This window comes from Ixodes scapularis, unplaced genomic scaffold (assembly GCF_016920785.2).
Source record: "Ixodes scapularis isolate PalLabHiFi unplaced genomic scaffold, ASM1692078v2 ptg000247l_1___fragment_3__unscaffolded, whole genome shotgun sequence".
In the NCBI taxonomy this organism is placed as follows: domain Eukaryota; kingdom Metazoa; phylum Arthropoda; class Arachnida; order Ixodida; family Ixodidae; genus Ixodes; species Ixodes scapularis.
This window is the reverse complement of record NW_024609948.1, coordinates 420,999-448,533: the sequence shown is the minus strand read 5'-3', so window position 1 is coordinate 448,533 and position 27,535 is coordinate 420,999. Positions and strand designations below refer to the sequence as shown.

Genomic DNA, 27,535 nt, shown 5'->3' with positions numbered 1-27,535 from the left:
CAACCCGATTTCAACACAACTGCTGGAAAAGTTCGACTTTCACCAGCCGCACACGTGGAAGACGTGGTTCACGAGATGGCAACGCTACAGGATAATCACCGAGTTGCGTCTCCGCTCTCAAGAAACGCAAGTAAACACGTTTACGCCATGGGCCGCGAAGGGGAGGACGTTCTTTGTTCTTTGAAGCTGACTGAGGACGAAGGCAAGAACTACGAAAATGCCACCATGTACCGGTTGGGCAGGGAGTCAGTACTGTCCGGCGAGTTTGCGTTTATTGTTTTTTCCGGGCACCCCCCGTCTCCCAAGCGGTGGCGCCTTCTCTTGGCCACTCGCCTAACCCTCCGACACTTTGAATAATAAGCATCCATTCATTGACGTGCTGTAACACACTGGATAATTTCAAAAATATATTAACTTATTGGTGGTTCCCAGAACTGATGAAAAAAGTGGTTCTTTTGCTAAAGAGATTATATGGAAGTGATAGATTCCAATGTCTAATGCACTACAAGTAGCAATGCCAACGTGTCTAATTGTTTTTCTTCCGTATTCTATGTGCCTGCTTAAGTACCATTCACTTTACTTTGTATGAAGCAAGTTATGAAGGACAGTAGTTGCGCAGGCATGTAGAACACATAAAAAAAGCATTTCAATTTCGTGTCACTGGCGAAAGGCATTTAAATTTTGTGTCACTAGCGAAGAGCAATCGTGATGTTGCAGTCAAGAGGAAATTGCGTCATTTTCTGTTTGTTTTTAATAAGGCGTCACTTCCCGTACGTCGCAGGCCAGCATGACTAGCGGCAATGCCGCACACCTCACAAATGGCGCTGCACCCAATGAGCCGCCATATTCGCGCCTTATGAGCTTCCATGGAAGCTTTGGTACCATTTATACATAGAGCTTGGATTAGTGATGTGCGAATTATTTGCGTTGGTGGGATATAAGATAGACCGTGACGACAGCGGTTGTCCCTAGAAGAAATATAAGACTTCCGCCCCGTTACGTGCGGGGATTTCAACCCAGACTTTTTGTACAATGTCTTCTGGAGCGGCAACATAACAACCAAGGGGGGCTACTACCACGCGCAGACTGTCAACGTGCCAGGTATGCCGAAAATTCTCCCCCCTAGCATTCCTCTTTTTATAAGTAACTGGTTGATCGAAGTGCATATAACCAAATGCACCTTAATTCAACAATTCCAGAATCTGAAGAACTGTGCGATGTAGTGAGGTGAACGAAGAAAAGGCCGCTCTCAAGCGCAAAGTCAACAGAGTTCATCGAGATGCGCAAGAAGCCTGGAGTGGTGAAAATTAAAGGCAGCTTGCTCGGGTATCGGGTTCCAGTGCGCACCCTGCGGAGCTGCAGACGAACGGGCCCCTGTCCCGAAGCGATGAGCCGCGAGGCTCAGGCTTGTGAGGTGGAGTCTCAGGAGAGGTGGCCTTCTAAGAGCCCGAAAAAGAAGGCTTGCATGATCCCGTCAGTCCTACGCCGCTTTAAAGAGAGCATTGAGACTATGAACAGGCAAGCTCAAACAACTTCCTAAATACATCTTTACCCGCTGCCCTTTGACAGACATCCACAAGCTTGCGAGTGGCAACGCCCCCTTGCTACTCTCGCCACGTGACGCTGCAGCCTTAGGCCACACTTCACACAGTGAGAATAAAAACACTGAAAATAGACGAGGGACAGACACAGTTCTTCCTGCGTGAGCTGCAGTCTATCCAACACACTCTGCTAGAAGTACCTAGCCTTAACCCTTTACTGCACCTTGTTGCATATTCGCAACATAGCGATAAACGACGATAAAAACATCTACAAAATGCATTCAGTGCTAGTTCCGCACGTTGTTGCATTTCTGCAACATACATCCGCGAGGCGAGCCGTCCAGTGCTGCCATCTGTACTCAGGCGGCGAAACTGCTCTCTAAAAAGCGTGACAGCCACCACGTGGACGCTCAACAAGTGACACAGGTAAGCCTTGACTACTGCATATCACGTTCTATACAGTGTAATGCAAAACAAAAAATTTGCGACTCAACTTAATGTCCTGCTGATTATGTAAATACTAAAAACCTTAAGATTATCGACGAAGTTTGTCTTTGGAAGCAAAAAATAGCTATGTTGCACAGATGCAACAACGTGCACGACGGTGTTTTTTCTTCGTAGAGCAGACACAATGGACCCCAAACGGTTTTACAGCCGTGGAATTCCTTCCGACAGTGAGGACAGCGAGCTCTCCGGCAGTGACGATGACTCTGATTGTAAGTTAATGTTTTTTTCTGGAAATCCAACTTTTTTTCACGTAGAGAATAAAATTAGAAGCAGTGTAGGCTTTATTGACAGAGATTTTCGGAAGAGACCATCCTTCGTCAGGTGTAACTACACACAATTGCAAAGTTGTAGGGTTGTTTTCACGCTTTCAAAGAGCACACTTAGAACCGCCAGGGAAGATAGTCCCCTATACAATGTAGAATTTCTCTCCAAATTATTTATTTTACTGCTCATTGTATGAGTTGTACGAGACGCTGTTATTTTTTGTACCCCAGATGTCCAACCCCCTGCAAAATGTAGTGCCAGTTCAAGCGAGGCGAGTACAAGCTCTGACGAAGAGGAAGCTCCCGCAAGCCAACCAGCTGATCAGTCATCAACTCAATCTAAGAGAAGAATTATCTGGAAGAATGCAAGCCTGATGCGGGATCCTGAAACAGTGAAGTTCACTGGACAAAATGAGCTTCCGCAGGAAGTTTCAGAGTTGGAAACACCTTTCCAATACTTCAAGTTCATCTTTCCAGGCGCTCTTATTTCGCTTATTGCAAATGAGAGCAATTTGTACTCAGTCCAGAAGGATGCCAGTAAGCCCCTCTGCACCAGTGCCGAGGAGATTGAAGTTTTTCTAGGCACCTGCATGTGGATGTCTATAATTCAGCTGAAGAACACTAGGTGGTACTGGAGTGAAGCTACCAGAGTAAGTCAAGTAGCTGACCACCTCACGGTGACACGCTTCGAACAGTTGAAGCACAACCTTCACTTTGTGGACAACAGCTATCTCGGCCCAAGAGATGATCCTGATAGAGACCGGCTTGCAAAGATACGACCGCTCGTCGATGCTGTAAATGAACAGTTGTCGCTGATACCGCTTGAAGAGCACTTGTCTGTGGATGAACAGATTATACCTTTCAAAGGCGCAAGTGCACTGAAACAGTACTGTCCCCAGAAACCAAAAAAATGGGGGTACAAAGTATTTGTTCTCTCAGGAGTAATTGGCTTCTCGTACAAGCTAGAACTGTACACGGGACAAGAATTCTGCCCCAAGACGTGCAGGAGAGCCTGACTGTGGAGCAAGCGGGAACATTGTTGTTCGATTGTGCAGGTTAATCCCAAGAGGAGTCCACCACAAAGTGTATTTCGATAACTACTTCAACTGTCCAACCCTTTAGGTGTCCCTGGAAAAAGAAACCGTGCACTGCATTGGTACAGTCCGGATCAACCGAGCAACGGGTATCAGCATGCCATCTGACAAGGAAATGAAACAGAAAGGAAGGGGAAGCTTTGAAGAGAAGGTAGCGACCCTGGATGGCATTCAGCTGTCGTGTACAAGGTGGCAAGACAACAGAGCCGTCACCTTGCTGTCCACCTTTGTTGGGGCAGAGCCTGTCCTAACTGCGCCAAGGTGGAGCCAAAAAGAAAAGGAGAGGCGCGACATACCGTGTCCGTCGGTGATAGGCGCTTATAACAAGCACATGGGAGGAGTGGATCTCTTAGACTCTCTGATCTCCCTCTACCGCGCCCATCTCCGATCGAAGAAATGGTACTTTCGTATTTTTCTTCATATTCTCGACTTGACGGCTGTAAATGCCTGGCTGCTGTACAGGAGGAGTGCCGAGACTACTTCCGATCAACCAACACGAAAGCTAATGCCATTAGCAGAGTTCAAGGTGGACCTCGCCACGTCACTCTGCAAAGCAGGAAAAAATCAACTGAAGAAAAGGGGAAGGCCCAGCAATGAGTCCGTGGAGCAAGGCATCCAGCTGAAGAAGACAAGAGGTCCTTCAGCACCGTGTCCACCTCAAGATGTCAGGATTGATCAGGTATTATCACTGGCGAATTAATCTGTGTTACAAACCTCACTGTTCATACTTCTATGCTCAGGTTGGCCACTGGGTGCTTTGGAGTCAGAAGCGACAGCGTTGCAAGTTTCCTGGATGCAAGGGCATTTGTATGAGCTACTGCTCTAAGTGTGGCACTCACCTGTGCTCAACAAGCAAGAATAACTGCTTTCTTTTGTATCACACAAGCAAATGAGGCCACATCTCTCACTGATGTCTGTAAATACAAGTTTGGCTCTGGTTCACAAATTTTTAGCATTCGGCTATAAATATTTCGTTATTTCCATCTTGTTGCAAATATGCAACATACCTATCTTTTTTCGATATAAATTTTTCCGAAACTTTGAAATTTATTTTAGTGATAGTATTGTGATAACTGTGGTATTCTACTTCTGCTGGAATAAAATTGTGAAAAAATAAAAAGTTGTGCAGTAAAGGGTTAAGCCACTCGTCGACGCTTGCCGTCTGTGTTTTCTCCAAGACTTCAACACGTACAGCTGTTATTGGCCTCTTCGCCCAGCTGCCCGCCACGGCCCAGTACGTGCTGAGCGCCCCAGGCTCCGCCTGGGTGCGAAACGGGTGCGACGACAATGATGTCGAGGCCAATCCAGGTCCGGTTCGCACCCCGTTGAGCATGTCTGGGGTCGCTGCCGACTGTGGCTACTCAGACTGCTTTCCTCAGAATTTCCAGCAGCGGTCGTATGCACAATTTAATGCGGAGGAAGCGTGGTGTGCCAACATAAAAATAGCTTTTTTGTTGTTGTTAGTGTACTGCAGTGATTTTACCAGTTTACATGTGGTTCTCAACAAATTCCGCTTTTTGTGTGAGTCCTTGCAACGAGACATTAGTTTTTATTTTTGCTAACATATCCATGTATGAATGTGTGCGTTCTACGCACTGATTATACTCATCAACTTAAAAAAGCTAGTTTTGCACATAATTCATGCGCTGTACGATGTAGTTCTGCCATATACAGCTGCTACAAAACAGAAAAACACAGTTCTTTTGCATCAGCACCTTCATTACACTGCTCAACAATAGCTTGCCATATTTTCCAAGGTCGATCTGGTAAGTCCTAGCACCAATACCAGACAAGCCATTGGTAATTCAAAAGGAGCCTAACAATGCCTTTCGGTTTACGAGTTCGTGTGCATGCCATTCAGAGTGAAAAGCACTCCGACGAACTTTCCGTGATCTGTGGACCAGGTGTAACAAGGACTTCCATTCCGTTATGCCTACATTCACCATATTCTCGTTGTACTGATGGCATCTTCATCTTCTAGTAGCTCTTTTTAAGGGGGGGACACTACCCAAAAACGTTAATATTTGAACCACTTGCCTGATTTAAATGACATTTACAGGGCTTGTTTCTGTTGATGTTAAGAACATTTCTGCCAATTTTTGTTAACTTGGGTGAAGCACAAAAAAAATTGCAAACGTTCAAAGACGAAAGTGGGCGTGTCTGTGTAGGAAAACTATCGTTTTGAAATTACTTATAAATATGTCGTTTTCATGTGTTACATTGCATTAGGACAGTTCAGAGCAGATAACTATGGAGCTATATTTCTATGTTATACCATCTTTCATGACAAAAAAGCCACATAAACACAATACAGTTTTTTAGATTTCCATCCTTTGTCCAAATTTTTAGTTTTTGAGCATGAAAAATGACAAAAATAAAAAATACAAGCTCATAGTTATCTTCCCCTTTAAATTTCACCCCAGAAAAACTCGTAGAAATGAATCCAAGTTGCGTATTAACAAAACGATAGTTTTCCTAAAGTGAAATTTATGCCAAAAAGTGGAACGGAGAAAAATGTGTTCAAGGTACTCCAACCTCTACCTTCTCTTTAGCATTGGTGGACCGAAAATAATTTATAAAAAATTAACTATGCAGTGTAAACTAATGAAACTTTCTGGGAATACTCTCTAGATGTTGGTGGATGTAAATAGGGCATTTTTCAAAATCAACTTTTTTTTGCAGAAATTGTTTTTTCTGGGTAGTGTCCCCCCTTAAGCTGAGTGTCGTCATGCACTCCACAAAAAGAAGAGGTGCAGCAGATTAGTAACCATCCGAATGTTTAGCTACTTACCTACAGACTTATTTTTAATGTTGAAGCAGATTACAGTCATGCTGAGATGCTGGGACAAGAAGTTAACTGGACAAGCTCTCCGAGCACTTACTCTCAACGCTCTTGATACAACTCAACTTCTGATGCCATGCTTCAACATGCATAAACCCTGTCCTAGAAAAAGAAATCTCTAAGGTGCCAATTTCCCGCACAGCTGGATCCGAACCGCAGCAGAACACCCTTTAGTCCAGGGTACCGTCCTAGGTCATACCGTTACTGCTGTGGCCGAGGATCAGTTGTAACCATGGTGCCACCTGCTCAGCGACCATGGTGAGGGATACAAGGATTCAGCGTCTGGCTGCTCCTCTTCAAGTGTCATCGTTTTGCACGCCATCTTACACTCCCACATAGAAATGCTTCCAGTCCAGGCTGTGTTATGGAACCGGAAATCGACTGCGGCTGGAGCTGGAAATCTATTTTACCAGCCGGGTTCCAGGCTGTTTCCACCCAGAAATGGACAAACTTCTTGCTGGAAATTAGATTTTTCCTCCTCTAGCTGGGAAACTTCCAGGTGGATCATGTACTTCCAAGCTGGAATTTCTGATTCCCAGGATGAGCAGCATCCATTTCCAGCTGTTAACGGGATTTCCAGCTGCTGCTGTATAATGTAGCCGAAAATCCGGGTGGAAATCTTCATTTCCAGCTGGAAGCTGCAGTTTTTTTTTTTTATGTGGGCTGATGACAAGTTTCCATATCAAAGTCATATAAAGACCTGATTGTCTCCTTAGTTAGGAATGCCAAGAGTGCAGAAACTTGTTCCAGCTGGGGAGAAAGAGAGGAAGCAGCCAGCACTTGGTTGTATGGGCTTCTGCCTTTTGGCTGCCTCAGGCACTCGGCTGTGTGGAAGTTGTGCCATTAAACACCTTGAACCTTGAACCTTACTGCATATGAACAATTTATTGATTACAGTGTGACTGCTGGAGATAATTTTTGCTCACTAAACAAGGGAAACTGCTGTTCTTGCAGCTCCTGCCATGGAGCTAATCAAAACCCTCATGATCTTGAAGGACTTCGCAACTTGTCTTGTCGAGGAATTATGGTATGGAACTTCTGCCGATCTCTTAAGACCCCAGCTCTCAACAGAACTTTCTTTGCTTTCCGATGGGGGAGTAGACAGGGGCGGGGAGCCACTGCCGCCCTTGTTGCCTTCATAAAACTAACACGCCTGTTTAGCAGGAGGCTCCAGCGGTTCTGACATAAATATATAATCTTCAATTTGATGAACACACACAAAGCATCACAAAATGCTGGCAGAGCAGTTTTCAACAGATGAAGCCATGTAGAAACTCAACTTATTGGGCAAACTTCACCTCAGCATTACTGGACATACTGAAGGATGCGCTCTGGCACATAATGCGCGTGCCCACAGCTGCCTTCAGAGTGGTGCAACCAGTCCATGCCACATGCAAATCAGAAATTCAGAGCCCACATCTATTGTGCACATGCATGATGGAGTGGTGCATGTGAGCAGCTCACTAGCTATCTAGTAGTTTCAGTTATGGCACAGCTTGGGCTCGCCACGATGCGTGCTTTGTTTTGGAATGTGGCACTTTTTTCAATTTTTTTAACACTGACCAATCGAAGCTGTATGTTCTTGGTTGGGCTACTGTTATATTTATTTTGCTTCTTTTTTTTTTGAGTTTGTGAATTTCAGTAGGTACAGTTTTTTTTATATTATTAAGGTTTAATGGTACTTTATAGTAAATTAGCTTCATGTAGAGCTGTAATTACAATATTTAATCAATGGTGTCCCCAAACTTAGAGGTTACCTGCATTTGCTAACTTCTAAAGTTGTGAAATAAACTATGATATACGGTAGTCAGCATTGAAATACAATAGGTTGCTCAAACTAATTAAATATTAAGAACGTTCCTAACATATTGTATACCAATTGGACGAATGCCCCCCGATATCCCCCGAATGTCTCCGATGTCGGAGGCCCCAATCTAAAAATTGGGGGCCTCCGATATCGAAGACATCTGATCTGTGGGAGAAGGGTCGGAGAAATCCTGGACGTTCCAGAGAAATCCTGGACGCACTTGAGGTAGCGTCGTACATCTACGCGAATTACGGTTCAGAACAGTTGTTGCTCGTGAGGCTGCTTTGTTCTTATCCGTTCGTGGTTGAGTCTCAGAGAGAGGACATTGAATAAGTTTTTAAGAACTCCCATGTTCTCTTTCAAATCTCTTCTCAAAAGGCAGTATGGCCTCATTCTCCGTGGAAAGGGGAATGCCGTCGAACTTAGAACAGTGGAGGGCCGAGATGCGGCCAGGCTTGACGATGACCCGTTTGCTACTGTCATGTGGGCTGTCCGGCACCGTCTGGTAGAGTCCACGCGTATTAGCACTCGGCGCTTTCCACTGACTCCCCTTTGCACCAACAATCTGACTGGCATCATAGACCTGCAAGGATCATGGGAAGATGATCTGTTTGCTAAGCGTGTCGAGGCACTTGAGGCAGAGCAGGACCCGCTCATCAGGGACCTGCTGGAGGCCAGAGCGGCTTGGGTTGCCGACCCGAGCCTCATTAACCCTATGGCCTTGTCCACCACTATAACTCGTGCCTTTGGCACTCACAGAGTGCTCAGTGTCACAGTGTCACAGAGTGCGTCGTGTCTTTCCGGATCTACCAGACCCAGTCCTGGCCGATATCTCGGTTGACGACTTCTTTGCTGGCAAACGCGGGTCCGTGACGCTGCCAGACATTGGGGAGGCCAAGGAAGGTCTTCGCGCGACCTTGTCGGCAGTGGCCACGCAGCGGGGTCTGGCAGTGACGTGGAAGGGAGATCAACTTGAGGTGGTCGGGACCTTCGACTTGTTTAAATGTATCAACGGTCCCACCGTTGACATACCAGACTTCCCGGCCGAGTGGGTACAGCAGACTCGACGTCATAGCGAGACTGTCGGAGTCTCGCGGTCGAGAGGAGCCCTAAGCCGCCGCCGCGGGCCCCATTCGTTTGGGACCCGTTGCTCCGGCTGGTGCAGACGGCGGGGAAACATCAGGAGGGGGGCTGCCCGATCCTGCCCTTGTCGTTCAATGTCAGGGATCTTGTCGCCAAAGATCACAACTCGCTCTCTCCGGCGGAGAGCCTCAGATTCCGAGGAGGCGAAGACGGTGAGGCCGCCTGGCTGGCTCTCCCGAAGAGCAGAAGGAGAAGTTTTCAAAGGCGTTTCCGATGGGCTATTCCCGGACGGCTGAGGAGGTGGCCCTAGCTGCCATGGCCTGCCTTAAGCGGATCGGGGGCAATATCATACCCCCCGATCTCCTCGTGCCTGTCACTCCTGGCCCAGCGGGGTGCTTGGTCCCTTCGTATGTCGGTGTGGACCAAGAGGGTCGGCGGATAGTCGGCCGGACACCGGGATGGGGTTGGGGGCGATGGCGCAGCCGCGCCGGTGTCTAGGTGAACGAAGGAAGTCGGGCCCAAGGTAGCCATACGTGGTGCGCGTCGGGCTGTCCGGGGGGCCTTGCTGAGAGGGGGTTCGCGGCTAGGTCAACGAACGCGGTGGCCTTCGTTGACCTAGCCAGAGGGGAGACTAACCGTCACGTGCCCGGGGCGTCCCCGGCCGTAGCACCCGCCGTTCATATAAAGCTAACGCTGCCTGGTCGGAGTTCGGGTGTGAAAGCCGGTGGCGCTTCGGCCGCATTCGGAGCCCCCCTATGTCCTTATCCATGGATGCGACCTCACGCCTTCAAAACTGAAAACCGGACATGATCTCAAGTTTCAAGTTAAGAACTTCCATTCATCCTACCCCTAAGGCTAGTCTATATAGAGCTATGACTTTCATCGCTATGGGCAGGAGCCAGCTGAGTTTGTATTGCTTGGAAGGTGGAGGGGTGATGTGCTAGGGAGCTAAACCCCGTCCCTGTCTCCCATATTGTCTGCTATAATAGTTTAAAATGTCAGTCAGAGAGAAGCGGCAGGGCGAGGCAATTGCCCCCCTTGCCTTGCCCTCTTCTTCCGATGCCACTAATAGGGTATGCAAACTTGGGGATTCCCTGCCATAAATAAATGCAACCCCTTATGGCTGCCACTGCATACAAAGGAAAAAAAGAGAGATGTGGTTCATTTTTCTCTTAGATGTTCATATCAGAGGGGATACAAACAGTCGTGGGTAGTTGCGGCTGAGTGAGCCAGCAGTGAGTGCTGCCTAAGTGTTCGATTCGGACTCTCGTTTAATCGGCAAGAAAACAAGTACCAGACAACTATTGGAACGTATCCTGTGAATGGCTCCTGGGATTTTCGCAAATGGTCTCTTGTCTTACAAATGAATGCACTCCTATTAACTAAGGGCACTTAGCGAGCTATATATCCGAGGGTAAAAGACTAAAAACAATGGAAAAGTAACAGAAACCAACAACACTTCTACTTGTTCATTGTTTTTAGCGCTTTTTCCCTCGGAAATATGGATCACCAACTAGCCCAAGTGCATACCCTTCTACACTTAGTGAGTTGCTTCCTCCCTTCTCATACTGCTGAGTCTACATTTAAGCATTCATTCTTCACAGGAGGACCGACACGACAGATTGACCTATCCGGTGATGCGAATTGACAAAGAGGACTCAAAGGCCATAACTGCGGTGTTGGAGAACCACTTATTTGAGGTGACGGACGGATTGGGCACTTCATTGATTTGAAGTACGATATAAAGTCTGCCTTGGCTTTGGATCTCATCACAAAGTAAGAAACTTGTTCACCAGAGGGAATATGTGTGCCATTTTTGCCTTTTTTTCCCATGTCCTAACATTAAAGTGTTGGCTTATTGAGCTCTATTCTACTTTTTTTATCCTTTCTATGCTGACTTTTCATGAAAACCTATGGCCTCCGAACAGGCTCATGCTCCCTCTTTTATGTCCTTTTTCAGCTGCACTTCCACATTTCCAATGCAACCCTCCCCTTGTGAACATATACATAGCTGCTTTTAGATTTTAGGGCTACTGTTCATTGCAAAGTGCTTGAGTTGTCTCAAGTTGTATGTAGCAGCTCCCATAATAAGGACAGAAGTACTATTCCACATTACAGAGAAATCAAGGGAGGTATTGAAATTTGATACAACAGCTGCAAAAATAAAAGTACAGTGGTCGCACTTCAACAGGCTAAAAATGCCACTTGCCAGTAGAGTTTTTTTTGTTTCAGCAAACGTTTGACTAACAAGGAGCCAATTGTACACTTCCCTTCCCCTAATTCTGTTAGCAGGCATTTACGTTACTTTTTACTGGGTGATTTTACACTCAGCACATAACACTATACTTGAGCAGAGTTCGTGTGAACCCTTCCTGGAAAGTGTGCTTAACTGTTTAATACTGAGTTTAGGCAACACTTCCAAATGGGGTTGTACTTACTCTACAAAATTCTTTAGTGCGAGTAATTAAATCCCCACTTCAAGTGTTGCCTAACTCTGTATGAAAGAGTAAAGCAGTCTCCAGGAAGGGATCATATAAACTGCTAAGTTTGCTGTTATGTAATATTAATTCTTGCTATAGAGCACACTAAACTTTTTAATACGGAGTGCAGGCACCACTTCTAAGGTTACAATAACTCTTCCTGGAGAGCGTGCTTAACTCTTTAGTACAGAGTTCAGGCAACACTTTTTCTTACATACGACAGACTGGTTGTCGCTTAAACAATTGTATTTAGGAGCAAAAAAGGGCAGTTAAAATAATGCACCAAACTCTGAAATTCAAAACCTGTAGACAGTCCTGACTCTTGCAAAACCATTTGTGTGACTATAAAAAAGTTAAGTGAGCACTCGTATGGGAGAGTAAAACATACACTAGTCGTGGAAAGGTAACGATTACCTATCCCTAGCAGGGATAGGCGGTATTTCAAATACAAGTAATTGAAATATGTATTTCAAATACTTTGTGTATTTTGAATTTCTATTTAATTACAAATTGGGTAATGCATTTGACGTGTGTATTTAAATACTAAAAGGTGGGTATTTCAAATACAATTGTAATTAAATACAATTTTGTGGGCGAAAATACATCCCTCAAATTTATTGGCACTGTCCAGAGCAGAAAGAAAACTACGTTCTGCACCGAATGCAGTGTCTCTTAATCAAGCACAAGCGTTTAGTGACTTTGTGATTACGGTGCTAGTCCAGGGCAAGAATAGTGATGAAATCGACGTTCACAGGCAGACTGGCTAAATAAGCGCCTGTGACAACTTGTGATGCTTTCCAGCCTGATTTCCATCCATAATTTTGCCTGGAACATTCTAAATGCGTGTGTCGTCCAGATTTTCGTTAACTGGTGCGAGTTGCAACAATAAAAAATTCTTTAGCTAGTGCTCCGTGTCTTGGTCGTCTCAGTTCTTTGTTGGTCTATACCAACATGTAATCGACAAAAAAAGCTGCTTGAGGCTCTGTACTTTTTCACCTATTACGTCCAAGCTGATTACATTTTTTGTGATTATATTTCTATTACGTTACTAGAGCCTCGCAAACTTACTCCAGAGTGTGCGTAGAGATACGTAGAAACCCGTTGCAGGTGCCCTGAAGTCGCTCTCGCAAATTTTTGAGGAATGTATTTAGAAAAGTAATTGGAAGAGAACAAATACATTTGGTTGTATTTGTATGTTGTATTTAAATGCTTTTTGTAGCGTGAGCTACACTGGCCGAAATTGAGCAGTTTCGCGTGGCTGGCATAATGAGCCATGCTCCGTGCTGCGCAAGTGCGAGGAGCAGTGACGTCGCACGGCGCACAGCTGGCGAGGCGGAGGCCAAGTCGCCGCGGGCTCCGCCGCCACCGCGCTCGCCTCGCCAGTCTTCGCATTCCAGAGGAGTGACGTCACAGCCACGGCAGACGCACTGGCGGCGCCGCGTGCCCAGCTATGTGCCTCCGTTGCGCAGTAGCCAAGTCTGACGCTGCACCGGAGCTGCTTGATAGCACCTCTCATATTATGCGCCTAAGCTCACGCTACGTATATCCTGGCATAGCCGAGCTAAGCCACCGCAATTTTTTTAAATGTAATTAGACTCGTAATTAAATACATTTTTGACGAAGTATTTTTGTATTTGTATTTTGATACATATTTGCATGTATTTTTCATATCCCTGGTCCCTAGAGAGAGTATAGCTTGCGATAACCCGGATTCTCTCCAAAAAGAGTACAGATTCTCTCCAAAAAGGAATGGAACCCGTCCATTCCTTTTTTAATTATTTTTTTAAGAGTGTAGAGTTAACATAATAATCCGAAACGAAAGGTCCCCTGCGTTTGGCCGCTTCGAAATGGCGGAACATAGAAGCGGAGATCGGCGGTCCCAGTTCGCGATTTCGATGAGCCCTATCGCTGCCGAAGCCTTTATATGCACCAAGATGCAGCCAAACATCACCAGTAAAGTCTGTACCTTGTTATTTTCTGTCTTTGCAGAAGAACACAGGAGTCGCGCAGTGATAAATTTAAATAAACCTGACAAGTGCTCGAGCAACTTCAACTTGTCGCGGCAAAACGAACACGCCTAACTTTTTGTTTGCTTTATTTCTCTGCCTTTTTTCGCCCTTTCTCTCGGGACTGGAGATGTTAGCGCCCAGGACTTGCCGTGTTCTACTCCTGTCTTTACCCGCCTGGTTGAGGTTGTGCCGGCGTGTCCGTTGGGAGCCATTCATAATGTCGGCAAACCGATTGCTCGAGCCTTGCCTTGTCCTGGTTCCTAATGATTTCCGGAATTCTAGAAAAACCAATATTGCTGGCCGTGGCTCCGTTGACACCAAGTTTTACGGCTAAAACAATCACAGAGCAACTGACTGTCTTCAACCTCGAGTGGGTGCACAAAGTACCATGCAGACAAGGCCCCAAAGGACACAAAACATAGGATAACAGCAATGAATGCCTCCAACATGGATTCCAGTGGGTTTTGATCAGATCCACGAAGAGGTAGCAGCATTGAACCATGGTATTGTGCAACAACCCTATACTGGTAACAAGTTACTGCTCCGTTCTAATTTACAACCAACTGTCTTTGACACTTTCAATCCAATCCGAGATCCAATCCGCTGTCACTCCGTGCGTGTCGCCAGCATTGCTCGCCTTGGTTGCTCTGGTTTCTCACTTTCGCTTGTTCCTTCGATAGCTTCTTGCCAACCAGTCGTTCCACTACCACCTAGAGGTTGAGAAAACTAATTCGTAGTGTTCACAATGATCTACGGGTACATAAAGTACATGAAAGGTGGGAAACGGGCCATTTTGCCATTTTCTCTCATCCTAAGGTTCGCGCCGAAGTCGACCGAGGACCTCACTCCTACTTTTGTGAAAGCATACTAGTAAAAGCCAAGTGAAGAAAAGGAAGGCTAATAAGATGCCAATGTGATCCAACCTGGCAGTAGGTATAGGGTGACTGAAATAACCAGGCTCGATCTAAAATGGGCCATAAAAATTGGCGCCTGCACATAGCAATCTGAACTTTGTGTCAAAGGTATATTTCACAGGTTGGTTTTTGTAAAATTACAAAGCGTAGCTCCCTTTCTGCAAAACATAGGGCTAAAAAACTTGCAAGGGTCAACAACGGATGGCGACGTAAACGACCAAGTCGAGCGGCGAGGCGCGTTTGGCGTCCGGTTTTCCGCAGCTCGCCAAGGCCTGGCTTCAAGACGCGCCCGCCGCAGCTCGCAAGACTCCCTGACGACTACAAGATCATCATCCGTGCACGTGGTGGCCTCAACCTAAGCTCGATGAGCACAGGCAAGCTGCAAGACTTCGTCTTTAACACTGCCCAGACCAATTACAACGTGGCACGCGATGATAAAATTCGAATCAATGCCATTCAAAACTATACTACTCAGCACCCCCTCTGAAGGGCGAAGAGAACTATTTTCTGGCCACATATATGACAAATCCTGCGAAGATCTCACGCGGAATCATCTTTAATGTGCCAGATTACGGTCCACCGGAGAACATCAGCCAATACCTAATCGACTGCAATCACGACCCGGCTATTCTCCTTGCCCGTCGGATGTCTCTCATCACTGCCCCTCTCTGCGGCAAAAGGTCCAAACCCTACGGCAAAAGGTCCAAACTCTACGGCAAAAGGTCCAAACCCTCACACAATAAATCACTGCCGTTTAGAAGGAAAATGCAGACTTACGACCCCTCCTTAAACAGAAAGGTTACCCCTCCAGCGCCAACTCCTACTCCTCCCCCACAACCCGTTGCAGTTGCCATATCCTCACCTGACAGCACCGCCCAGTCTGTCAAGCGTAGAGTAATCATACTATGGCCTCAAAATCGTAGACAAATTACACCGACTCAGCGTCAATGACCGAAATGTCTCGCATTTTCAGTGCCAGACTGCAAACCTTAGAGCAAAACGTTACAGCCGTTGTACGGCGATAGAAAACGCTGTCTCAAAGTACTCCTCCAGATTGGCCCAACTCACCAGTCAAATAAACCAACTCACCAACATCTCATCCCAGTTGGGGTCCTAAACTCCTCCACCACCCCCACCATCCATACCCTACCTCTAACAGTGCATCCCTCAATATGGCTTTACCTCTCCCACGCCCGCCACGCCTCAGTAGGCACCAAACCACTATCTGGCAATGGAATTACCACAGCTTCCGACTGAAGCGTGGCTATCTTTAACACTGCCTCCAGTCTTTCCAAACTCCCCCCGATATCATAGTGATTCAGAAAACCCGCCGCGCGGTCAAACTAGCCGTCTATAGAGCCTTCCAAACTCCTGACAACGAGGAACCCAATACCGCCATCCTCACTCGTAGACATCTAACCGCTTCGTACAAAAATCTTGGCGGAGTCGACGTGGAGCACGACATCATAGAGATCCTTCCCCAAAGGAAAGGCGACCCATGTCTCTATATACTAAACATATTTAGCCTCCCGTCGGCTTGCAAACACCGCTTTGGCGTCCTCTTCTCCCGTGCCTTGAGGGAGGAGGGTCCTCGGTAGCAGAACCATCAAACGGCGCTTGAATGCAACATAGAAGTACATTCGGACAGCATTGTAGACTTTGTCCAAACGGTGAGCTAAAAATACATATTTTTCGTGTATGGCTCGTCTAATTACTATTATTAGTATTACTATTATTATTATTACATTTATTATTATTTGACCGGGGCATTCGAGACCAACAAGCTGTGCGTTGTTTCGCCGTCAACGAGTCTGAGAGCGCTGTTTGTTACGAAGCTGGCGCCGGATATTATCTGCAAGGACGACTCTTCGCGCCTGTCCTCCGTTGGAATCGACAAAGTGGAGTGCCGTCACCTAAAGACCCGTTTCGACACTTACGGCTCCTTTCATGTGGCCGCGGCTGCGGAGGATTTTGAGAAACTTGCTGATCCAGCTGTGTGGCCTAAATCCAGCCTTTTTAAACCTTTCAGAGGAACCCTTCAGAGAGACATGCTCTACGCTTCAGAGGGACATCCCACAACCGCTGACAAGTGATGCCTGGCATAGATTTATTATATCAAAACGTCCGCGGCTTACGCACAAAAGCCGATTGCTTTTTTTTTGTAACGTTACAGTGTCTAATTATGCAATCTTCTGACTAACGGAAATTTGGTTGCGTCCTAACATCGGGTCCTCCGATTACTTTCCGCCTGGTTTTGTTGTGTACCGGCGCGACCGTGACTTGTTTCAAGGAGCTGGAGCGGGAGGCGGTGTGTTGGTCGCGGTCGACAGCTCAAGGAGGCGTCAAGATTTAGAAAACTTTCCTGAGAGCTTGTTCGTCGAAATTGAGTATGCAAAGAGAGAACGTGTTCTTATTGGTCTGTTCTATCTCCCCCCAGAAAAGCCACCTGGTGATTTTCAGCGTTGTCTGGTTGGGTTAGAAAAACTCAACGAGCTACAGGCGTGCAACGTTTTGACTGATAACTTTTATTGAAAACAGAAATGCAACCATCTTTTAGACTTCTCTTCTTTTTTGGATCTGAAGCGGCTCAACAATGTTCTTAATAAGCAAGGTAATGCTTTAGATTTATGTTTTTCAAATACGAACGGTGTACGTGTGACTTGGAGTGAAATGCCAATGGTGCCTGAGGATATGTACCACCCCGCGCTTGATGTAGTGATCTCTATTTTTAATTACCCAACTCGCAGTCACTCTGATGCCTCTCCGCCGCAAGCATCGTATAACTTTTCGGCAGGAGACTACGTCGGAATGTTGCCCCTCAGCTTGAGAGGTGGTGGTACATTCCGACTTGAGGAACACAGAAGGGATGTGGTGAAGGCCACGCATGCCACGAGAAGCAAGTCTGAGCTTGTTGACCACAGCTGGACGACTGGGCATACGTTTGACTTGGACAATGCTGCTTGTGAGCAGAGGTGAGGCCCGAGGAAGTTCGTGGAATCGTGGTTTATCCGCCGAGACCCCGAGGCGTGCAAGACGAACCGGGGCCCCCCACCGGACGTTTACGGGGACTTGTAGATTAGAGTCGACTGGTTTTGACTCTCCCAACCACCGGGCCAGTTCACACTGATGATGCCACCCGGATAGGTGGCGAAACGTCTGTGTTGTTGTTAATTTTTTGTTGTTGTGTTAAGCCACTGTAAACTTATTCCGTTATGACTACCCTGGCTTTTGGAGCATATTTGCATTCAGGAGTCGCTTCAGCAAAGTTGCGTCTGTCGCCCCACAGTGCTTTTTTAGCTTTGATGCACACGTTGTTTATATGGGTATTCCATCTTAAGTCAAGATTAAATACTACATCTAGGTACTTAAATTATTTAACTCTTAAAGCTCAGAACCATTCATGTCATAATTATAGGCCAGCAGATTTTGTTGTAGTTATAGACATAAATAATGATTTTTGATATGGTGTGGAAACCCCACGATTCGTCATTTGTCGCACCAATGCCTATTTTCTTTTTTTTTTTCTTTTTTTTTGTAAATTACGGTTTAATTTGATCTGATCATCTTTTGTTTTCATTTTATTATGAACCACACAATTGTCTTCAAAAAGTTTGATTTGAACTGAATCGTCATAGGGTAGATCGTTTATAAATATCGAAAATAAAAAGAGACCCAGAACACTTCCCTGAAGTTTCCAGACCAGATCAAAAACCGCACAAGGTTTACTCCCCCTGACCTCGATATAGACCTTTCCAGCGGCAGTCTCGAACGAAGCGATTTCCAGCGCGCATCCCTGGTTTTGAGACTGTACGTCAGTGTTGCCCGACTGCGCTGAGCTGTGGGTTTTCTCGTCAGTAGGCTGTGGCAGCCTGCGTAGGAGCAATTTTGAATGCTGGTGGCGGCAAAATCGCCTCACTTTATTTTTTCTTTTGTGTTCTGTGGCGATTATAACGGCCCTATACACTCAGCCGTGTCAACCTTAACTGCCTAATATATTTGACCACACCAGAGGATAGCCGAACTGCATGGGTATTGCCCCCTCACTATATGAAATTCAACGAGTCTCATAAATCGAACAACATATATTGTACGCGTACCCCACGGTGCCGCGTTATCCGGACATGATTTGAGAAAGGTCTCAAATAACACAGCATATCCAAAATACAGTGTCGACGACAGTCACTTCACGACGATCGCACGGAATCCGGCTTGTCTTGGGGTACGTTTTGAAGAGTGATGTTTTTTATACACAGCACTAGAGCGAATGAACGAACGTGTCTATTTAGTTCCCATACCCCGGACCCTATCAGCTACTTCTCGCCAAGACCGGGAACATATCCGGGAAGGCTTTTCGGAGATTATCTCAACGGAAATAATCCTCGAAGAACGTCGAACGGCCTGCGTCGCGGGCTGCTTGACGTTCGCTTTCTTCGCTCGTTTCCTGCGAAGGTACAGAAGGCTATAAGTCCTGGTATTCCCAGGTTCTCACAGTGGAAGATTACAAAAACACGCAAGCATCCTGAACAAGCAAATAGAGTAAACACTTACAAGGAAAGCCGGCGAACTCCGAACACACGATGCAGGTGGGGAGTCGCGCTGATCGGGTTTCCACAGCTCAGGCGGGTGGCAGAAATTTTTGGCTAATAGGGGTCACTCGAGTCGCAAAATGGCGGCGGCCAGCGAGCTGTTTCTGCAAAGGTCTATACTGTCTCCGTGATAAAAGATAAGAGGAAAACCATATAATAACTTTAAAAAAGAAAGATATGTACTTGTCTGTGTTTCTGACCTCTTTGGGTTTATTCTTTCTGTGTTTGTAAGTCTCTATAAACAAGCTCCCTAAATTTTAATTCAAGTTGTGTGAGCTTCATGTCCTGACTCAGTACGTCCGCCCGTCACCCTGTGTTCAATCCCCGCAACTTCTTTCAAGCCGTCAGCTACATCTCAATAATTAACTTTCTGCGGCTCCGTCTACGCTCCCTGGGGCTTTGCTTGCGAAAAAACGTGGCCCACGCCTCCGTGGACTTTGTGCTGGGATTCCACTCCCATACTTGGTTGTCAAGCTACAGGATCATGCAGATTTCAAGAATAGAGATATCCCAGGAACTTCGACTCATGAGAATGACTCTCCCCGGCCACGACAGCACTCCTCGATACGTTTTACGCCACAGACCCTCGTTCCTCTTCCTCAGGAGTTCTGCAGTCGGGCTCTTGGAGGCCGCAGGGGTAAAAATCCTGGGGAGGTACGCAAGTCTTGCCAGAAGGCTTCGGACTTCAACTGAAACCCCCTGTTGTACTTTTGGACAAACAGCTTTCCCCGGAGGGACTTCTGTCTCACGGGCCCAAGTTCGCCCTAGACCTTCCAGCATCGAGGGTAGACCAACTGACATCCGTTTACAAGGTAGCAGCAAGTAACCCTGAAAAGGATCGTCAGAACTTCGTAGGGACAGCTGTGCATTCCGTTTGTGCCCACCTGCCTCCTCCAGGCAAGTCATATGTATACTCAACAGTAGAGGAGCTCCGCAACGCCCAGCTAAAGCTGCTAGAGTAAGAAAAGATGGTAGTTTTCGTTGTTATGAACGAGGACATCTAAGAGGAAAAGGTGGAAGCTGCACTCGAAAAAAGAACTGCTTTACTCAAGGAAAGACCTTCAGGGTCTTTAAGGTCTGAGGCTAGGGAGATATGCTCTCAACTGAACCTCCCCGCTCTGAGAAAGAAATGCGTTAGCTTTGCCCGCACATCAGTTCATAAGAGTGCCTTTTTTTTCTGCAAAGACCCATGCAGAAAACGCCCCGCTCCGCGGCATTGTTTCGGAGAACGGGTGCTGGCAGAAGAATGGTCTCCAACGGCCAACTCTGCCAGCAACACCAGCGGTCGAACCAACGAGAGCCCCTGGGAGACAGACGGTCTCCAACACAACCATGGCAAATCGTCACCAATGACTTCTTCCATCTCCACAGTGTCACCTACCTACTTGTAGTGGACTACTTTAGCAAGTACATTGTGATAGAGCAAAAGGGGGACACCTCTGCTATCAAAGGATCGCAACCCTAAAAAAGGAGTTTGCTTGATTCGGCATTCTAGAAGTGGTCTGTGACAACGGCCTGCCATTCAACTCTGAAGCATTCAAAGGGTATCTCAAGTGCTTGGACATGACAAATAATCCAAGTTCTCCTGATTACCCACAGTCGAATGAACTTGCAGAGAGGTCAGTTCAAAGAATGAAAACAGCTTGACCAAGGCACCGAAGGAAGGCAACGACCTGTCTCTTGTTCTTATGGAGCTTAGGGACACACCGATGGATCAGCTCCTGTCCCCATTGGAACTGCTAATGGGCCGCAGGATCACAACCCTCAAGCCAGCTGCTCCGCGTTAACTTGAGCAGCACTACAACATCAGGGAGGTTCAAGCACGCCTTCAGTTCCATCAAAAGTGTCAACACCGACGTGGTGACGCACACAGCAAACCACTACGTCCTCTGAGTCAAGGCGAGAGAGTCTATTTCCGTCGAAACCACAAATGGGAACCCGGAATTGTGGTCCAAGTCGGACAACAGCCACGATCATACCTAATCAGAGCGGAAGACGGGGGAGGGGAGGGGGGGGGGGGGGCATTACAGAAGAAATCGATTCCACATCTGACCATTCGCTTGAAACAACAACGCGATCCCTGAGGACTACTACCAACTCACGTTCAACGACCAACCTCTCCAATGTCCTGCCCAGTAGTCCCGCATACCCGAAACCACTCGATCAAGCCATCAAGTTGTTCAGCCAGCAAGGTATCGCCGAGTCTGTGGACTCTGAACTCTTAAAATTCGCATAAACCTTCTTTTTGCAAAATAAAAGGGAAAAAAGGATCTGTTATGTATTTGGAAAAGTATGGTTGGTGGTGCCCACTTCGCAGTTTCTCACAAATCGGCGTTGATACCCACACGTGCGACTCAGCTAGCCTTACACCACAAAACAGCTATGTGCCTGGCGTCGTTCCCGTTCTCGTAATAAAGTTTGTCAACCAAAAACATTTCAGTATGAACAACGTTATCCACAAACACGGCACGTGTCAGTTCCTGGATCTCCTGGATGTTTACCTCCACTCAACCTCAGTGGAGTACGAGGGCAATGTTTATATAAAGAGAGCGGAGGTGTGCATCGGGTCATGCTTTGCAACAGTTCTGAGTAAGGTATGTATTTACTCGCACAATGAACGCACTCGCGTAATGAACGCACCCCCCAAGTCGGCTTCCAAAATTTCGACTTTTTTTTTTCACTTGCATATTAAACCCACCCTCAACTGGGAAGTCAAAACTTTGACCCCCTCCCCTTTCCCCACACGCGCGAAATGAACGCACTTTTCTATCCTGGTGCAGCGAGGTCGCAAATGCATGGGTAGCGTGGCCGAACAAAACGCCTTGCAAAAGGCCTTAAAAATAAAAAAAGACCCATTGGAATCATTTATCGAAACTACAGTACGAAAACCAGTGTCTCCCACTTAGACTTGGTTCTTTCTAATTTAACTTCTCTTGAATCACGTCGGACAGTCGCTCGCCTTACTCTTTTTCATAACTTTTATTACAACATGCAATCATTCATGCTCACTCACTGTAAGTCTGTCTCATACATTTCTTTGCGTCATGATCATTCCTTGAAAATTGCACCTATATTTGGTCGCACTAATAGATACAAATACTCTCCTCTTGCTCTGTCCATTAAAAATGGGAATTCTCTCCCAAACGACATAGTCACTGAATAGAATGATAAAAAATATTCCGCAAAACATTTTTGGCTTTGGTACTATGTTTTCAGCGCCATGTCTGCTTGTGTTTCCTATAAATTGTGCACTGAGTCCCCAGTTCTGTTGTGCCCGGTTTCTGTAAACTTTGTTCTGAATTCTGTATAGTTTGTATTGCGTTTTTGTTTGTTGTTAATTTTTAACCTTAGTTAGTTCTTTTATTTCCATTATATCATTGCATTTGTTTGTATTTTTCTACCCCCCTCATGTAATACGTTTGAACGAACGTATTTGAGGCGAATAAAACTTGAAATTGAACTTGATTCGAGTCCATTGAGCTGCGAAGGCGAATACATCGGCTATCGGAAGATGCCTAAATGCTCGCTTTAGGGAACACCATTTAGATGTTACCAAGGCATCGTCGGACTCGTTCCACCCAATAGTTCTGCATGCCCGTACCTGCCACGATTGCACCCCAAACTTTGAAAACACCACTTAGCTAAGTTCACACATAGATAAATGTGGGCCCGAAACAATAGAAGCGTTTAAGGTCAGATATGCTGTGAGCAATGTCTCTGGGACATCTTTGGCTTTGTCGTCAAAAAAGCTGGAATTTCTAGCGTAAAAATTATCGTAAAAAGCTTGTTGTGATCAATTAATTTTGTCTTTTCCTTTCTTTTCCCCCCTTTTCAGGGGTTAATTTCCTGATTATAATGCAGTTAATGTAAAGGTACAAGCGAGCTGGACAAGAACCTAGCTGTGTTTGGAGATTTGTGTTTGTCCTTTGTCCCTCTTGTTCCCATTTTCCAAGATTATTTTCGTCATTAATTTCCTTTCTTTTTTTTTCTTCCTTTCCCCCTTTTTCACGAAATTTCCTTAAGTTTTTCCCTATAATTTTTTTGCTATCATTTTAATTTGGTATTTTTAAAGTTTGTGAGTAAATTGGTTTTATATTAAATTTTGAATATTTTCGTTTTCTTTCAATTCTTTGTCGTTCAAGGTCGTAGCGTAATGGGCATCTCATAAATGTTCGCTGCTCATTGAAAGAACTCTGTGTGTCTGTGTTTGTCCTTTACGTGTTTTATTCTTTCAGTGCATTCTGTCAGTTCCTCAAGGCTCTTCTCACATCATGTGGTGACATTTGCGTCCAGTGTTATATAGCCCTGTCACATGGAAGAGGTGGAGGAGACCAGCTTACTAAAGAGTATATCAGCATCACTGGTATTTCCTTTCTCGTTGGAAATGACTTCTGCCCCTTTTGTTTAATGGGAGTCCTTTGCATGTTCTTTGCTTACTTTTCAAACGGTTCAAAAGTGTGATATGGGGTAGGCAGTTATGCGACAATGGTGCATGCCCAGTATATCACGGTAGCTTAAACAAGAGACTTTGGAAGTGAACATCAGGAGAATCTCCTGTTTCATTCTTTCTAATCCAGGGTGCCAATTTCGAAACATGTTGTACAATCTTTAAATAACTTTTAGCACAAGGAAGGAAAAAGGAGAGGAGGCATTATGTCAGTTCGCTATGCAATTCTAGAGATTTTACAACAGTACAGTACAGGACACCAAGCCGGTTGGAACCAGATCATTACATCTGTCAGTGTGGCTTCTAGGTACTTTAACTAGCTTATTAGTTCGCAAAAGAGCTCAATGAATTGTGGAGGCTAAGCCTCGTAAGACTTCTGCAGACTGACTGCACTGAGCAATAAAACGAAGAATTCAGCTGGATTGTGTAACGTAGAAAGATAAACCGGGAAAAGAGCATGGGCAAAACTGGGGAGCTAAACCACGCAAGGCATTTCTTGCTATGTCTCGTCTAAACTATTTTCTTTGTTGCTGCACTTTCTGTCATCTTTAGCAGGCAGTATGCACTGATTTCACTTACATATTGGGTGGATTCGACCATAAAGCTAGACGTTTGTATTAGAAAACCAAGCGTATGTTTTATCGGAGTAATGGCACATAGAATTTGCACTCTTTTTAAGAGGGATAATTTATCTAAGCCAATTGTTTCATACTAAATTGCCAAAGATTCTGCCCCAGTTTTCAAAAACAGACTGGCAAATGCTTTCATTTATTTAGTAAATTTGATCTGTTTATTTACAGGAAACACTGCCTCTATTGCTGTCATCAACAGCCAGCTGGCTGAAATCAAGCCACCACACAGCTCCACGAGACTCCCAAGGGCACTGAGCACACGCCTATTCTGGAAGGCTTCCGAATGGCGCCACTGGCTGCTGTACCACTCGCTTCCCTGCATGTACAGGGTCCTTCTGGACCAATACTGGCCGTACATAAAGAAGCTGGTGGAGGCCGTCCATGCACTTTTGAGGGACACCGTAACTCCAGCATCCATTGATGTTGCACGCGAGTTCTCCCCCTTCGGTTTCTTTGTGTCCTGCTTCGGGCCAGCTTTAATAATGTCATATTGTGCTTTCAGAGAAACTCCTCTGGACCTTTGTGGGCATGACAGGGAGGCTGTATGGAGCTCCAGCAATGACGTTCAGCCTGCACCAGTTACTCCACCTAGCGGAAGCAGTGCAGCAACTGGGGCCATTGTGGGGCCATTCTGCTTTTGAATTTGAAAGCGGTAACGGGCAGCTTGTGAAGCTGGTGAAAGGATCAAATGCTCTTCCGGAAAGGGTAGTGAAGTATCAGCAGTTGGGATCAAACTTTGGTGTCCTCGCTTCTAAGTGACAGCGTCAAAGTGATGTGCTGTGATATTCTGGGATACACTAAACACCAAAACTTCAAGTATGCAAACGAAGTGTGCCTGCTCGGTTCCTCTTCGAAGGCATCCTTGAGCAAAGAGGAACAGAGTTGTCTTTCCGCTGGATTTGGGGCCGCCTTTGATCAGGCTACAGAGTACAAGCACTTCGCATGGAAAGGGCAGATTTGTCACAGCCGAAACTATGCCAGGAGTAAAAAGACAGACTCCTAGGTCATTCAAATAAAGGATATGTGCGATTTCACCATTTTGAGAGTGTTGCCTTTGAAAGGTGAGGTAACACTTCTGTGCAGGGAAGTTGTCATCACTTGTGCAGGTGCTTTCCCGCAGCACATCAGGCTTTGTTTTCTTTCTCACGTGAACTTGCAGGCTGTTAAACCACAGCAGCTGAAGGCACCATGCCTTTTTCTCACTTTCAGGAAGCCCTCAGCATGCTATGTCTGTGATCTGTCAAACCTTCTTGAGCGCGATTGATGTAATGTAACCAGGTGTGCCGAAGTAAAGTGACTGTTCCCTAGGAGTTGAAATATCCAAAACTACATCCTGTGATAATTTGTCCCTGTTTTGCCTTTGTGTCAACAAGGGAAATCTATCGAGATTGTGCCTTTCACATCTTCAGACTTCTTGTTTTGCTCCTAAGGTGTTCCTTCAGGTAACTCTACATTCATAAGTGATTTTCTTTGTTTACAATTTGTTATACTTCGTGTGCTTGATTTGCTCTTCTGAGACTAGTCGGGCTAATTTGATTATCGACCTGTGGAAGATGGCTATTGTTTGAGTAAATCAATTCCATGTCTCAGCCTCCTAATGTGTCTTTCCCTAACCTTTCTGACAAAAATGTGTGAAGCTTCTAGGGGTAGCAGTAGGGTAGGCTTGTTTTTAACTGCAAGCAGGCAAATGAGAAAATCCCTCTTTTGTTATTATAATGCAAGTTGAAAAGACTGAAATAGACTTAGACCTTTCGTTATTCTGTCTACATTGCATCATAATTGAATAGCTTCAAAAACCTTCTGTATTCGTGGACCACAAAATAGGCTTTTGTTAATAGCATTTCACATATGATTTGATTGATTTTGTTTTCATACTTCTGTGTTAATTTTGACTAGTTAATTGTTTTAGTAACTATAGGTTATGTATGAGGGTTATAAGTTCTTGGCTCTCTTAATTACTGTACTGTCATTCGATGATTTGTCTCTTAACACCTACAAGTACTTGTGAAAATCTTAAACTGGCACACGTAAAACTGAACAGCAAGATAGTTACTGATGCTTGTCTAGTGAGCTTTCAAACACAAATATTAAATAGAGCGTGCACATTAGAATGTATAGCAATGTATTTCTGGGGTGGAGTTGCCCTTTGAGGTTATTACTTGAAGTAAGCATTTGTGCAAGTTGGTTTAAATTTATGTAGTGTCTAATGGCCTTTCGGTGTCTTGGGGGTTCTAGTAATATTTTTTTTCTGAGATCAATCATAGTATAGAAATAAATGTAGAGCGGATGCAGAGGATGCTAACTGCTGTTAACGAATTCCAATAAGGTAGAAATGTTTGGCGACTTCATTATAAAAAACAATTACTTTTTTTTCATTTCAATGCTTCTAAAAATGCCTTCTGCACTTGATGGGCCAGCTGCATTCTTCAAGTTGGCATGAATCTGCCTAGAACGTGCCTTTTTTAGCTCGTCTTAGCAAGACATAATAGCAGTAGGTGATGCCACTAAAAAACCTGTGTCGACATTTAGCTAAGACAGCTCTATATCAATTTCACTATCCACTAGCTGGGCTGAGCATTTTCAATTCTAGGCATACTGTAAGTTTTGGTTGGCAGGAATTCCATTTGTTCTATATTATTTCCAGTTTCCACAAACTGGTATATATGCTTTACAGAATAGGCAACTCTGCCACCAAATGTAATACCTATAACTTAAATTTCCATAGCTGTTTGCACTTTGTTGGGCCAGCCTAACAACTAAAAAAATATAAACGACATATATATCCGAGATTTTTTGTTTCGCGAAATGTTTTACCTGGATGCCTGAGGGTTTTTCAGCGAATTTCTGCTAAGTGGGTCTTTTACAATACATTCAGGTTTCTAGGAACCACATTTTGTTTTCAATATTCATTTCAGTTTGCACAAACTGGCTTTGGGGATAAGTTAACAGAACAGCTCCCTGAATAGAGGTTCCAAGTATAGAGCCAGATACCTAGGTGGTTTTAAAAAAACCCAGTATGTGACCACTATAGTTTCTCCTCCTGGATTTGTTTTCCCACAATATGTATCACATGGCGTAACTGGATATCAATTTTCAGGTGATGGTTCCACTAACTTCATTCTGGAACTGAAAACTTCCAGAGCAGAATTCAGATTCTTCATTCTGGAACTGAAAACTTCCAGAGCAGAATTCAGATTCTTCATTCAGGAACTGACTTTTCCAGAACCAAATCCAAATTCTCCAATTAGGAACTGACGTTTCCAGAACCGAATCCAGATTCTCCAATCTGGAACCGACATTTCCAGAATTGAATCAAGATTCTCCATTCTG

The 27,535-nt window shown here is 45.3% G+C and overlaps 1 protein-coding gene and 1 long non-coding RNA gene across 2 annotated transcripts; both read left to right on the top strand.

Moving 5' to 3' along the window:
- Nucleotides 1–3,462: 3,462 nt before the first annotated feature.
- LOC121834006 (piggyBac transposable element-derived protein 3-like) lies at nucleotides 3,463–4,546 on the top strand. The gene is made up of 2 exons (XM_042287741.1): nucleotides 3,463–4,084; nucleotides 4,146–4,546. Exons 1-2 carry the CDS (start codon nucleotides 3,503–3,505, stop codon nucleotides 4,296–4,298), a joined length of 735 nt encoding a protein of 244 aa, XP_042143675.1. The 5' UTR covers nucleotides 3,463–3,502; the 3' UTR covers nucleotides 4,299–4,546.
- Nucleotides 4,547–10,679: 6,133 nt separating this feature from the next.
- LOC121834014 lies at nucleotides 10,680–26,583 on the top strand. The gene is made up of 3 exons (XR_006077002.1): nucleotides 10,680–10,913; nucleotides 23,362–23,489; nucleotides 24,374–26,583. It is a non-coding gene; the product is annotated as an uncharacterized LOC121834014 (long non-coding RNA).
- Nucleotides 26,584–27,535: the final 952 nt, after the last annotated feature.

Bases quoted from the DNA above. Each gene is read 5' to 3' on its own strand.
- LOC121834006 (XM_042287741.1), top strand. From the start codon at position 3,503: ATGCCATCTGACAAGGAAATGAAACAGAAAGGAAGGGGAAGCTTTGAA. The intron at 4,085-4,145 runs GTATTATCACTG...TTCTATGCTCAG, and splicing joins AAGATGTCAGGATTGATCAG to GTTGGCCACTGGGTGCTTTG.